A 15,150-nucleotide genomic window follows, 5' to 3' on the forward strand; every position below is an offset into this window, starting at 1 on the left:
AAGCGTCTCTTCCGACGTCCCCGTCTCTAAGGGGAGGCCAGACCCCAACTCCTAAGTGTCTTTGCAGCTTTTCCAGCTCAGTTCCTTATGCCGCTCCTTCAGTAATCCTACCGCGGGCCCAAGAATGGGGCAACCAGGTCTTGGTCCCTGGTGGGGAAAGGGGGGCCCTCCTGGGCCGGCAGGAGGACCGTCTGAAGCTCCTCTGTTCCCACCCCTAATTCCTCCATTGCGTCAATGCAGAGAGAGGGAAACGCTCTGGGGGTGCAGCTGTCTGCAGAGGGTGTGTGTGGGAGAAGGGTCTCCCCTTGACCCGAGGCAGCCTCAGAGCGCCCCTTTTCCCTTCGCCGCCTGCACCCCTAACCCTGGTTTCTGCCCCTTCCCGAACTGACCCAGGCTGATTCAGTCTGTGCTTCGGGAAAAGAGGGAGGAGACCAGAGTGGGTCAGGCTGAGCTGTGGGATAAGGAGAGGGGGGAATCCCGAGCCCGGACATTCCTTCCGAGAGAGTGAGCTCTGGGGAGAGATGGGAGGAGAGTCTTCTTATATTTCCCTTTCCCTTTCCCCACAGGCTGGGCCCCCACTCTCCATCCCCCATACACACACTGACCCATACATTCCAGGACGGTTACTTGCCTGGTGGTCACTAGAAAATTGACCCCATTTCAGACTGAAGGGCCACCAGTCTGAATCACTGCTGTGCCCAGAGTATGTATATGTATGTGGAGTAGGGTCAGGAGAAAGCAGGGAGGGCCTTAGCAGAGGGGAGGTGGGCTCCTGGGTTGTCAGAGAGGCCCTCCCCCCGCCCCCGCCCCTAAGCCTCACCATCCAGGCACTGGGGGTTGCCTTCTCAGACCTGGATTTGAAGGCAGTTCTGTGAAGGGGAAAGGGCCCTGGACTCGGACTCGGGAGACCCAGGGGCAGGTAGTGCTTCCTCCTCAGGCCTCAGTTTCCCGTTAGTTATAATCTGTGCTCCTATTGAGGCTCCTCAGAAAGTGGGCTCCTTTTCTCTCCTGGCCTCTCCGGGGACTGGGAAGGGATGGAGCCGGTTCTCCCTGTCCCAGGAGGTAGCCTCTCTCTGAGTCTTCCTGGCAGGGCATGGGGATTAAAGGGAGCACACTGTTCCAACCTCCAACCTCACCCCTCATTCCCCACAGGCCCAGGGCAGGCGGCTGCTGAGGTTTCATATTTTCCCCCTGCTGAACTATTCACCACAGAGCCCAAGTCCAAATAAGCAGAAATACTTCTGTGTGTGTATGGGTGCACACACACACACACACACACACACACTCCTGTGCACTTGCTACACAGATATGGGCTGTGAGGTTCCTATTTACACAGGGAAACACTATCCAATGTAAGATCTACTCCATGGACACATTCAGACAGTTCCATATACAGCCTGGCACAGGGGTATTGCACGTACACTAGTCAGCTGACACTGGCAGGCACTAACAGACCCAGTGAGGACACACTCCCCAGATGTGACCAGACAGAAAGACAGATGTGCATACACGGACGGTCACCCCAGACCAAGTCACAGATGTGGTCATGCACACCCTCACATGAACAAATGCAACATCTCACACGACCACAGACTAAATGCTGACTGTGCCAAGCCATGTGCCTGAGATGACTGAGTCATGTGACCCCCAGCAAGGGAACTTTGGTAGTCCCAGGCTCCTCTGGGGCTGGGATAGTGAAGGCTGGAACTGGAGAAGGGAGCAATATGGGGATTGAGGTTTCCTGGGCATGTGCACTAGAGAAAGGAAGGGACAGAGGAAAGGGCAGGCTGGCACCCACCGGAGGCTGCTTCTGTGTAGGGCAGGTTCCTGGGGAGTGGTGCATTCTTTCTAGCCCCCAGCTCTGTTCGTCTGGCCCTCCAGTTCCCCCTCTTGACACTGGGCAGGACATGGGTCCTCAGGAAAGTGGAGCCCGGCCTGCAGATTCCCGACCAGCCCCTGGCATCTTCTGACGAGGCAGCCCATGTGCTGTGGCCCAATCCTGGGGAAGGTGCCAGGTACTGTCTGGGCAGGAGGAAGTGATGGCAGTGAGTGCTGCCGCCCAGGGCTGGGATTAGCTGTGACTGGCACCACTAATGGCACAGCAGCCCACGGTCTGGCTGCCGGAGATGTTGGTCCATAGGCAGTGGCCAGAGGAACCCTGTGGGACAGCTCAGGACACTGCAGTTAAGTGCCAGGGCTGGTCCTGGGGGCTGCTGGAGAATAAAGGCATCTAATCACATTCATTTATTCATCACATGCATTTGCTCAGTATTCACTGAGTACCTGCTCTGTGCCCAGACCTGTGGATATAGAGATGAACAAAGCCCACTTCCTGCTTGGAAAAGACTTTCTCGCTAGTGGTGTGACTACCCCATTTATGAAGGTAGGTCCCAGGTTTGAACTCTGCTCTGTCTCCAGAGCATTCTCCACCTTGCATCAAGAGGGATTTTCAGCACCAATATGACTGTGAGACTCCCCGGCTCATTCATTATCCAGTGGTGACTCCCCACTGCCCTCAGGATAGCTTCCCAGTTCCTTAGCGGAACTTGAAATGATTTAGCCAGGTTGCCTCGAAACTGTGTCTTGCTGTGTCCAATTCTCACCTCTATCGCCAAAGCCTAGCATCGGGCCCAGCGCATGGCAGATGCGTTCGCTGAGTGACTGATTGACTGAATCAGTGGGTGAATGAAGGAATGTGCCAGTGATCTAACGGACAGAGGCCTTTTTTTCTCCAGGAATGACTGCCTGGAATTCCACTCGGATGCCAGCTTGCTCCTGCTCCAGGCAGAGTTTCCATGCGCCTGGACTCCTTTCCTGGGCTCCTCCCTATTGGGGTGTTCTTCCTCAAGGCCTTTTTGTTCTTAAGCCCCAGCCAGACCAGGTACCTGCGGACCACAGCCCCCTACTCAGAGCTGGAAGAACTGTCCCAGGCTTAGGCCAGGCCAAAGAGTATAAACAGAGCCCAGTGGCCAACCGGCTGAGCTGCTCTCCCGGCCCCTGGCCAGCTGGAAGGCCCTCCGTGGCTGAAACCTGCCACCCAGCTCTGGCTGGAATTCCCTTGGCCTCTTCCCTCTCCTCAGCACACTCAGCATTCGGCCTTTGGCTTCCTCAGCATCCCAGCCTGTCTGAGTTGTCCTCAGGTTTTATTTTTGGAAGAAGCTGCATTCTCTCTCCTTATTTACTCCTTCCTTCAGGGAAGGTGTGGGACCCCTGGGCTCGGCTGGGGATCAGGCTGTGGTTCCAGCTCCTGGGGTCTGGACCTCTCTGGGGCTCCAAGGGAGGGGACCTCCAAAGGCTCCTGACCCATCTGATGCTTCACAGCCAGATGCCTCTGCCCTCCTCCCCTCACCCAGTGTGTGACTAATGCCTCCCCTGCCCTTCTTGAAGAGTGCCACGATAGCCAAAAGAAACAATTACAACTGTAGAGCTGAAAGAAATTCTGGCATCATTAGATCCATCTCTTATTTGCAGAGGCAAAGTAGTACAATGGTTATGAGCAAGGGAAGCAGACCGACCTGGTCCGAATCCTGGCTGTTACTTGCTGAGTAGCCTTGCACAAATTACTTAAGCTCTCTGAGCCTCAATGTCAGCTATAAAATAGGGGTAATTATAGCTACCCCACCAGGTTGCTGTGAGGAGGAAATAACATTTGTAAAGAGCTTTATACAATGTGGGACATGGAGAAGGCTCTCATTACATGGCACTGTTGTTGCTACAGAGAGGGAAATGGAGAACTCAAGGTAAGCAGCCATTCCCAGAGTCTTTCCTCTGTCTCATCTTCCTTCCAAGAAGGGAAAGGGCTGCCATCAGCCCAAAGAAGGAATCGCCTTGAGTCAGTCCCATGGGCAAACCCCTGGGTCTTCAGGGTCTGCCTTCTACCACCAGTCCAGGCCCTCCTCTGGGGCAGGCATTTCTTCCACTGCCCCACAGGCCTCTTTCTTGCTCACTGAGGGTCAGGGGTCAGGGGTCAGGGGAGGAGACCCCAGCACTCAGCCCCTAGGCCAGTGGGACTCTGAGAGGAGGGGAGAATGCTGGGTCCTGACATCACAGAGCAGAGAAGCTGGAGCCACAGCCATGCAGGCCAGCTGGGGCCCTTCCAGCACGTCCAGATGTCTCAGGAATGTGCTGAGCTGGGAACTACCTCGCTCCTTCCCTCACCACCCCCAACCCCTCATCCCCTCATATGCTTGCTCAAGCTCTGCCTTCACCCCACCCCCTTCCTCTTTCATCTCTCTCTGGGAGGGCCTCTGGCCCACTGTCCCTCTGGTCCATTGCTACAGTCCAGCTTCCTCTCAAGACCACTGAAGGGGGTCACTGAATGCAGGAGCCCTTCTTCTGCAGACCCTATGGGCTGACCATGTGGGGTGGGGGAGATGGGAGCCTGAGCGAACGGAGGGGAAAGTTCTGAGCAGATAGTACATGCCAGATCCCCAATGTGGAACTGATTTACGGCCCTGGGAGAGAAAGGGGTGAAGGCTCTGGGGCAGCAGAGGGCAGGGCTGGGCTTCCTCTCAGGGAGGATGACAAAAGGGACTCTGAGCATCTTGTCCCAGCTGATGGGTGGGAAGGCCAAGGAGGTGAGGTGCCAGGTTGGGCTGGGCTCAAGAGGACTCAGATCCTTCCATTCCCCTGGGGCCAATAGGGACATGCTTTGGATGGTCCTGAACTGTAGGGGGGGTGGGGGAACCCCCTTAGTGTCCCAGGGTTAAGCCAGGAGGAAGGACATGGTCTAGCCTCGGGCTGTCAGCATGAAGAGGGACAGCCTGTCCTGCTGTAACGGTGGGCTTGCCTTGGACTCCCCAGGTCAGCCTGGCCCCAGTGCTGGGGATGAAGGAGCCAGAAGGGACTGGTACTCCTGGCCCACTGTGAGAGTCACGTCAGGGCAGAGCGTGGAAGGAAGAGGAGAGAAGGGACCTGGGATCAGCTGCTGCCTTAGGCTGCTCTGGGGTTGGGAAGGGCCCAAAATCTGTCTCCTCTTGGGGAGGGTCCTTCATCATCTGGACAGGCTGACAGCTGACATCCCTCCAATGGACTCCCAGCACTGAGGCAGTTCAGTCAGCACTGGGACCACCACTGTGTCTAGCTCAGAACTATCACTGGCCCCTCCCGCCTACAGATAACACTCCCAGCTCCTAAGCACCGCATTCCACTTACCAGATAGCTGGAGCCACTCATCTTTGTCTTCCCTCCAGCCTATTTGGATGACCACTCCCAGTTCCTTGAAACTGCTATGAGCTCCATTGTTGCAGGATCTTTGCTTGTTCCATTCCTTGTGCCTGGAATGCCTTTGCCCTTTATCACTTCATTCCAACTCCTATCATCCTTTAAGTCCTAATTCAAATGCTGCTTCCTCCAGGAAGCCTTCCTTGGCCACCCAGCTGGAAGAGTCCTCTCCCGTTTGTACCATCGTATCACTTATAGACTGTTAGGTCCCTGGCTAATATCATGCCTTGAACTCCAATTATGCACAATGGGACCCATCTCTCTTTCTAAACTTGAACCTCCTTGAAGGTGGAATCTAGGATGGAGTTCATCCTTAAACCCTCAGGGCCTCACATAGTGTCCATCATACAGTATGCCTAATAGTAATGATAATAATAGCCTATATTTATGTCCCAGGAACTGTTTTAGCTCCTTCTATGCAGTATCTATCTCATTAAAGTTTCAGAAGATAAGGTAGGTACTATTAGTACTCCCATTTAATGGTTGAGAAAATTGAGGCATTGAGAAGTAGCTTACTCAGGTTCATTCAGTTAAGAGTTGGAGCCAGGATTTGAAACCAAGCTCTGATTGCAGAGCTTGCGCTCTTAAGCACACACAACAACACTAGTTGTTGAAGGAATGATTGATTTCTTGCTGCCCTATCCCAAATACAGCATTAGATACAAATATGGGCCCTCTGCTCCATGTACTGGGTGTTCACTGGGGCCTCGGTTTTGCTCACCCCTGGCCACCCTCTCCTTATTCCCCCAAAACACAGGCTTGGCATCTTTTGGCTTTGCCCCAAAGAGCCTTCCAGCTCCAGAAAGGTCAGACACATCGGAAAATAAAATCCCTATGCTCGGGGGTCAGCACAGGGATGGAGAAGGTGGGACATTCCTCCAAGGGCTGTCCCGTGCTGGGGAGCCTCTGTTCAGGCAACAACAGCAATAATCAGAAAAGTAGCAGCGACAGCTCTTGTTTACAGAGGATTTACTACATGCCAGGCACTGTGCTAGTCATTCCCCAAGAGTTATCTAATTGGATCCTCACAAGAAACCTGTGTCCTACGGTCATCCCTCCTTTATGGATGAGGAAAATAAGCTGGGAGAGGTGTAGGTACCTGTCAGGCTCACCCAGATGACAAAGAGTGAGAGCCAGAATTTGCTCCCAAGTCTGAGTAGCTAAAGGCAACCATTAACGGCTCCCCAGGGCTTGTTGAGGTACCTGCCATCTCTCCTGTGGACTAGCTGTCTGGTCAAGTTGGATTTGGGAGTAGGCACAGCATCTCAGGAGATTCCTGATCAGAATCTGCCCAGAGTAGAGTGGATTCATGGTCTACCGCTCATCTCTTCCCCAGATTCATGTGTGGTCTTTTAAAAATATATTTAAAAATATATTATTGATTTCAGAGAGGAAGGGAGAGGGAGAAACATCAATGATGAGAGAGAATCATTGATCAGCTGCCTCCTGCATGTCCCCCACTGGGAATCAAACCCACAACCTGGGCATGTGCCCTGACTGGGAATCGGACCGTGACCTCCTGGTTCATAGGCCCACGATCAACCACTGTGCTGCACTACACTGGCCAGGCAAGATTCATGTGGTTTGAGATACAAGATATTCAGAGCTGAGTCTATTCTTCAGCTGGTAGTTTGGACCCAGGTGTCCATTTTATTATACTTTATAATTCATATACATGCATATATATATTCTGTTATATGCACAATCTACACTGAGTGGCCAGATTATTATGATCTCTGAATGCATAATAATCTGGCCACTCAGTGTATATCCTATATAATAAAAGGCTAATATGCAGATTGTCCCCTCAACCAGGAGTTCGACCAGCAGGCAGGCCGGCCAACCGCCCATGTCCCCTTCCCCTGGCCAGGCTGGCCGGACCCCACCCATGCACGAATTCATGCACTGGGCCTCTAATATATATGTATATATACTGAGTGGCCAGATTGTTATGCATTCAGAGATCATAATAATCTGGCCACTCAGTGTATTTTGTAATAGAAAAGGCCATCATGGTAAAGTGAAAGGTAGACGTGGGATTTAGGTTAAGATTTACTCCTTGAATAAATAAACAAAATCCATTTTTAAAAAAAAGTACCATCAAAGTTGGTAGTATAGAAGTGTTTATCTTCCATTATGCATCTACCCACCCATTCATCTATCCACCATCTCTGCCCTTCCTTCCTTCCTTCCTTCCTCCTTCCTTCTTTCCTTCCTTCCTATAAATAAACATTTCTGAGCACTCAGTCACTATAGCTATAACTAGGCAATAGATAAAAATAACTGCCTGACACTCCCTGCCTTCAAAGAACTCACAGTCTAGTTCAGCAAATGAGGAAGCCAAGGCCCAAGGTCACACAGAAAATCAGGGCAATGAGGTGAGGAGAGGTGAGGACATGGGCAAAGGCTTGGCCTGTCTGCTTCCAAAGCAAGTCCCCTCAATTGCTGCTTTAAAACTGCCTCCCGGCTCTCCTCAAGGCCCTGAAGAGCCCGCTCACTCCACTGCTGCTTTCATTTTTGTTATTCTTTTGGAAGGGGATGGCGGACAGCTGCTGCTGTCCAGCTGTTATGTCGGACCACAGAGCCCAGCCCAGATGTGTCAGCCCCTCTGTGACGGGTGAAGCGGTTCCTGGGCCAAGAGCCAAGGGCCAAGGATGCTTCAGTGAGGGCTCTTCCCAGGAGGGTTGGGAGAGGAGGTACACTGAACCCGGTAGCAGGGAACCCATTATTGCCTTCCTTGTCAAGTTGGCCTTGTTGATGGTACGGTGTGTTCAGGTCATGGGGATCAGGATATTTCCTCTGATGACCAGAGTTCTTGCCTCTCCCAGCTTCCCCTGAACCAGATACACCCACTCCTACCTTCTTCCCAATCCTGGTCAAGGGTTCTGCCACTTAAGTTGGCTTCCCCTACCAGAGGTCCTCAAACTATGCCCCGCGGGCCACATGCGGCCCGCCGAGGACATTTATCCGGCCCGCCGGGTGCCGCTGCCTGTCCTGCTTAGCAGCCGACTCGTACCGGGCCCGCAGTGCGCATAGGAATTTGTTCATAGTTTTTTTTTAAACTATAGTCCGGCCCTCCAATGGTCTGAGGGACAGTGAACTGGCCCCCTGTTTAAAAAGTTTGAGGACCCCTGCTAGTCTGTCCGAGGAGGTTACATAGCATTCCAGCCAAAGCAATGCTCATGGTCTTGACTTAACTCCACCCAAATCTTCCTCCTCCATCCTGCCCCCTGGAGTGCTGAGACTTCCAGAAGAACAGCCTGTTCTCCAGCATCTGGAACTGGTTTCTTGAGGGAGGTTCAGGGGCAAGCCAGGTCCCACAGAGGGATGCTCAGGGAGGGCCTCAATACCAAGACTTGCAGGAGGCACACGGTACAAGGAGGGAAGATACAAGGCGGGGCGGCGGGGAGGAGTCTTTCATCCTCCCCTCTCCTGGCACAGTAGCCAGGTCAGGCTAGGCCAGACATAAGCAGACCTTCCCAGGGAATCCTGCAAGCCGCAGAGAGCAAAGGTCTGAGTTCCCAGGCGGGATGGGAACAGCATCCCCGAGCGAGTATGGGATGTGGGGCCTCTCCTCTCACTGGCCAGGCAACCTGCTGGCTCTCCTCCTAATGCGCTAGGCATCCACAGTGCCCTAAGGATGGGAGTAAGTGAGGATGAAGGTGGGGCTCCTCTGATATCTGATATCCCAAACTTCCCTTGCTCTAGAGAGCGAAGTTCAAACCAGTACAATAGCAGGAGAGAGATGTTCTCTTTTCTCCTTGACTCCACGGGATCCCAGCCCCAGAACAGAGTGAAGAGGTCCCCCTCCTCTCTAATTCTGGTTTTCACCTGCACAGGAACAATGACGCCTACGCACAGCCCCAGTCCGCCCCGCTGACATGCCTGCAGTAAGTCCTTTGCCAGTAGAGAGGGGGACACTGAGGAGGCAGAGTGTGGAGGTTGCCTCCTCTGAGAAACTTTCCATGACCCGCAGGTCATCTGGGTGCTCAGGCTCTCACCATGCTCTGCTCCCTCATGGCATCCCGTGGTACTGCCGCTGTCTCTTTTCCTCTCAGTCTCTCTCCAGCTGTGAGTGGCTGGAGGTCACTCTGCATAGTGACCGCCTTCGCCAGTTGCTAAAGGAGGGGATGTGTGTATTGAGGGGCGACCAAGCAAATCCCCAGCTGGTCCAGGGAAGCCGGAGGGACCTCACAGCAGATCAGGGTACAGACAGCATCTTCCTGGGATCCAGCATCCCCATCATCCTCAGGGCTGAGCAGGCCAGGACCCAGAGACCCTTAGGGCCTCTTCAGGAATTATGGGTTTACTTCTTGAGCACATAGGCACGACTTTTTGTTTTTTATCTTTATTGTTGAGCACAGGCCTCCCTTTTTAAAAACATTCTCCCCCCTTCCCTTATTGGGATTGCCCCTGTTTGAAGTGTTTTTTTCTCTACAAATGGAGTAAATCCTTGAAATGGAGCAAAGTCCACTACAATGCGACGAAGCCGCGGCTTCTGTCCTACACCAGGGGCCCATCTCAAACAAAGGTGGGCAAACTTTTATCGAAAGGGCTGACTGCCTCATGCGCCTTTAGAACCTTCTCAGTTTGGTCTGTGGCATGTGGTAAGTAACATTTCACCGTCTTAACTTTTGTGCTTTTTGTGATAGTACAGACCCCAAATCTATTGTTTTTCATTGATCCTGTAATACCATAACCTCACATTTTACATGATTGAATACTTTGGACTCTGTTTATTGCCTTCTGGTGGAATTTTACTCTATTAAGCACCTATTGTATGCCATGGTGCTGTGCTAGGTTTATGGCAATGGACACCACCGACATGGTCTCTGTTCTCATGAACTTTCTTTTTCACAGAGGAAATGGACAAGCCAATAAAATAACTGCAATCTGAGATAAGAGCTATGAAGAAATCAAAGGACTGAAACGGAAAATTACAGAGTGTCCCACTTGAGGTGGTTGGGGGAACCTTTTCTAAAGAGGTGACATTTGAACTGAATAAGATGAGGTAGAGAGAACTGAAGGGAAAGCATTCTAGATGTCAGGAACAGCACGTGCAAAGGCCCTGAGGTAGGGCCAGGAAAATACTTAGTTTTAAGTTGGTGAATGTGGATCCAGGAGTCCTGAACAAGAAGAAACTGGGGAAGAGGGAAGCCCTAGAGCCAATGCTCAAAGCTGAGGCCTAAACTACACATTAAAATTTGTTGTGGCTCAGTGAGCTCTAGGCTATCCTGTCCCAGGAGCTCCGAGTGTCTGTACCACACAAAGGATGGGGATGGCTCAAGGCAATGACAACTCACTGGAAAGCATGGAGAACCTTCCTGAATCTCAGAGACAGCGCAGGCTGCAGGACTGATGGCTGGGAGTTGATGAGCTTAAGCACCTTTTTCCCCCTCTCCCTAAAAATGTGAGGTCTGACCTAGGCCCCCCTTTAGTCATTCAGTAATGGTTGGTTGAGGCCTACTCTGTGCCAAGCACTGTACATGGTACTGGGGTACAACAGTGAACAAGACAGATAAACCCTTGCCTTTAAGGAGCTCATATCTCAGTAGGGGAAGCACAAAACAAAACAAAACAATAAAACCTGCTCAAAACAAACTCAGTGTTTTAGAGGAGTAGGCATTCGGGGAGATCTCCCTTCCTGAATAGGAGCCCTAAGATTTGGGCTCCTCCATTACTTTTTCTCCATTAGTCCTTTTCCGGTGGATTCTACTCTGAGACCAGAGTGCTTTGGCCCTTGGGACCTCTTTCTCATTGGTGAGAATTTAAAGAGAAACACACATGTATGCACATGGGCTCACACACATATACCCCTCCCCTTTTAAGGGCTATTAAAGGCCCACACACAGACATAGAAACACCCAAATGTACATACTTCTCTAATCTCCTTAAGTCTTCCAAAGCCTGGGGGTGGTGGTGGGGGTGGGGGTTTTCTGCTTTCCCATTTAGCTCAGGAGAAGCCAGGCTGGGGGCCTGGGCAGCTGTGATCAGGCTTAGCCCCACACCTCCCTTCTCCTGGGTTGGTCCCTGGGTTTGGTCATTCCTATACCTGGCCTCCCCAGCTGCTGGGAGGTAAATGAGTGTGCTGGGCAAACATCCTCCAAGCTTCCTGCTGCTCCCCTCTGAGACAACAGAACTTCTCTTCCTCCTTCTCCTCCCCAGCCCCCAACACCTTCCGAGCTGGGCCTTCTCTGGGGTCCAAAGCCATTTTCCCCTAGAGAAATCAGAGTTGCCCCTTCCCCTTAGCCAGAGGAATGAGGCAAGAAGCACCCAGAACCAGTATCTCTATCTGGAGGTATGACCTGTTCTCCCTCCGGTCCTTTATCCCAGTTCTCTGAGCACTAGACCCTTTCTCATACTTGCCCAGGGGCTGATCACAGTGTACAGGGAAGCGGGCTCTAGGGTGGCCACCTCAGGAACCGTGGAAGATATGGGGAGGGGAAGCCCCCACATCTGTCAGGAAGGGCAACCCCTTCTGAGTGGTGTCTCTGAGACTCACATAGACAAGACTGCGTGATAGGATCTTCACAAAAGAAAACATAAAGCACCCCGGCCACCTTCCAAGCACACTGGACTTGACCGCATGCTCATCCTCCCATCTCTGTCCAAGCGAATGTGTGCTTCTTAGGTAGAAGTGTGCAGGGTGAGCAAACCTTTTGATGTTTGCTTTTTTCATGGGGTGACAGAGCACATACACTTTCCACATGACTTTATGGCCTTTATCTGGATTTTAAAGGATAATGAATATCCTGCTCTCCATCTTCCAGACTGAGAAGCATGCAGACTCCATCCCTTCCCATCCTTAACCCTGGAGACATTTTCCTATCCTCATGCAGCATGAAGAAGGAGTTGGTGTGGAGTGTCAGCTGAAAGGGACCTTAGACACTTAAATGGAGGCACCAGAGTGGGTCCCACAGCAACTGCTACCTGAGTAGTTCTTACTGTCACTCTATGTAGCTTCTGGAGCAAGTTAACCATGGAAACTTACCTGCCAGGCAGAGTCCTAATTCATCTTTAATTAAAGTTGTCACTAAATCTCTGCAATAACACTATGGGGAAGGTTCTGTATCTCCATTTTTCAGGTGAGGAAACCAGAGCATGAAAAGTCACTTGTCTGAACTGCCTAGGTGGCTGGCGGCAGAAGCACAGTTAGAACCAAATTTCGTGATTCCCAGCACAGGAATTCTTTTTCCTCTCCTCTCAGAAATCCTTTCCTGAGCCCCGCCTCTCCTGGCCTGGCCTAGGACCGAGGTCAAGAGCTTTTCTAGCAGGGCTTTCCCTCCGCAGTCCTAGGGCTGGATACCACTGTCTGATCGTGCCTCCTTTCCTGCGCTGGACCACGGCCCAGATGAGCAGCTGGGGAGGCAAGGCTGAATGGAGCAGCAGGAAGAGGCTGTAGGCGGCAGAGTTCATTCAGAAGAAAGCCCAACTCAGAGCTGCTCAGGGCTCTGAGGAAACCTCCCAGAGGGGCTCTACCACCTCCCTTGGCTACAAGGGTACAAACAGCAAGCCCCCTCCCTCTGACCAGTGTCTGTTACCAACCCCAAGAGAGGTGTGTGGAACCCCAGCTCTCTGCTACTTTATTCCTAGGATCGGTGCCAGACCATCCTTAGAAAAACTTGATCCAACCTTTGTCCATTTTATAGACAAAGAAACTGAGGCCCAGGGAAGGGAGCTGGTGGTGTGGCCCAGGTTCACAGAGGGAGGCAGAAGCAGAGGCAGGACTAGAACCCAGGTCTCCCCTGCCACAGGTTCAAGCCCTCTCTCCTCCTCCACTTGGCCTCCCTGCCCAAGTGTGCTCCCTCTGACTGGGACCAGGAGCCTTCCTCAGAGGGCAGGGTGACCCAGCTCTGCTGCCCAATGAAGGTCGGGGAGACCTCAACCCCATGCCTCCCAGGCTCAGGGTCCTGCTGCTTGGCTGGTCTAGCAGCCAGCGGCAGTTTAGGTGGAAGTCTAAGATGCCCAACCGCTGAAATTTCTATGCACTTGGCTTTTGTCTGGCCAAGTTGATCTTAGTCCCAGCAGGTAGAGGCCAGGAAGCAGAAGCCCTGAGATGATCTCTGGGTTTGTGTGTGTGCCTGTGCGCACGCACTCACACGTGTGCAGACAGACTGGAGGTTCACTACACGGGGGGCATCCTACCGGATTCTCCAAGCTGCCCACATTTTAACCGGGAAGTTCTTCGGAACCCAAATATTTTTTTCCTGTTACTAAGCCCATACCCCTCCCCCACAGCAGGGCCTTTGGGCTGAGCCTGAAAGAGGGAGGGGGGGAAGAAGAGAGAGAAGCCACGTTTCCTTAGGATGGGAGGGGAAGAGAGAAAAGGGAGAAAAAGGACAAGCTCAGACACAGAGAGTTACAGAGAGAGAGAGAGAGAGAGAGAGAGAGAGAGAGAGAGAGAGAGAGAGAGAGAGAGAAAGTCAGCGAGAGGTGAGAGAGAAACAGACCTCCCTCTTCCTGGGCGATCGATCGCCCTGTGCTGCTCTGACCAGCTGAACGTCAGGTCCCTTCCTGGGGGCATCGCGTTCCTGACTTTGGGGCGGCAGCACCCCTAAGTGTCCGGGTCTGGCTCAGAACCCGAGTCTGGATCACGGGGCGTCGAGTCTCTGGCCCCTCGAACGCTCCCCTGTGCGCCTCCCAGCGGAGAACCAGCCGCGGGTCCACTTTGCGCGCAATCTGGTCCTGGAACCCCGGGCGGGGGCAGGATTTGTGTCTTTCAAGCTCACATTGGAGAATCGGGTGGCGCCGACGCCTCGACGTCCCCTTCCCCAGAAGGTGGAGGCCAATGTATTCACAGACGGAGCCCCCAGGAGGGGCGCGTACTGGCGCGAGCTCCGAGGCTCCGGTCAGGCTCGGGCACTAGGGAGGTGCTGAGGGACCTAGTCACCGAACCTCAGAGCTCTAAGCACGTGCCCCTCCGGGGGACCCTGCCTCCAGCCCCCTCCTCCGCTCTGCCCAGTGATGTGCAGCCCCGTCTTGCGGGGGTGGGGTTGGGGGGGGGGAAAGAGGGCCAGGCGAGCGGCGCAGAGGGGTGCGGAGTGGTGGAAGGGGCACGCAGACCCTTCGTCTTACCGCATTGTTGAGGAAATCCGACTCGTTCAGATCCCCCAAGTCCAGGAAGCTGGATCCGGGGAACAGTCTGTCCGCCGGGAAGGGCTCCAAGACGGCGTCCATCGCGGCGGGCTCCGGAGACCCCTTGGGCTGAGCTTCCCTCACTCCAGGGCGGCGACGCGCCCGGCCCAGAGCTCCTGCTGGAGGCTGGCAGGCGCGCGGGGGCAGGTCCGGGGCTAAGCCCCGCGGGAGGGGCGGGCGGGGGCGGCACTGCCCCGGGCAGGGGGCGCGGGGGGCGCGGGGGACTTAGGGCGCGGCGGAGGCAGGGCTCAGGGGCGCTGGGCGCACCGCAGGCATTTAGCCGACTCCTCTTCCTCCTGCTCCTCCGGGGGCACAGCTGGCTTCCATGAGGAGCCCGGGAGTGGGGCTGAGGGCTGGAGGAGCCCCCCGGACTGGGTGGGAGCCGGGGGCGGGGGAGCGGAGCGCTCCCCCGAGACTGTTGGCTGTCGGGTGCTCTGCTCTCTCCGCGTCTCCCTCGGCTTGGCTTCTGTCACTTTCCTCTGCGAAACCGGGAACCCCTGGCTGGTTAGCACAGCTGGCCAATCCGCCACGCCCCCACATCAATATTCACGATAATTTCATAGTAATGAGGAGGGAGCGGCCTGAGCAGCCGTCTCTCCTCTTTTAAAGAGACAAGCTAGTTTTCTTTGCCAATCTCTGTTCTCTGATGCCTCTCAAAACAGAGGCCTTGCCCTCGCCGGTTTGGCTCAATGGATAGAGCGTAGGCCTGCGAACTGAAAGGTCCCAGGTTTGATCCCGGTCAAGGGCACATGCCTGGGTTGCAGGATCGATCCCCAGAGGGGGACTTGCAGG

General features: G+C 53.7%; 1 protein-coding gene across 1 annotated transcript in view; it reads right to left on the reverse strand.

The window, feature by feature from the left end:
• Positions 1 to 14,839, reverse strand: part of CREB3L1 (cAMP responsive element binding protein 3 like 1) — a 36,470-nt gene extending 21,631 nt beyond the window's left edge. Inside the window, exon 1 of the mRNA XM_080640812.1 lies at positions 14,299 to 14,839. Within this exon, the coding sequence (XP_080496938.1) occupies positions 14,299 to 14,400 (102 nt within the window). The 5' untranslated portion in view covers positions 14,401 to 14,839. The remainder of the gene's footprint in view (positions 1 to 14,298) is intronic.
• Positions 14,840 to 15,150: the final 311 nt, after the last annotated feature.

This window comes from Plecotus auritus (genome assembly GCF_963455305.1).
Source record: "Plecotus auritus genome assembly, chromosome: 9".
Classification (NCBI taxonomy): Eukaryota; Metazoa; Chordata; class Mammalia; order Chiroptera; family Vespertilionidae; genus Plecotus; species Plecotus auritus.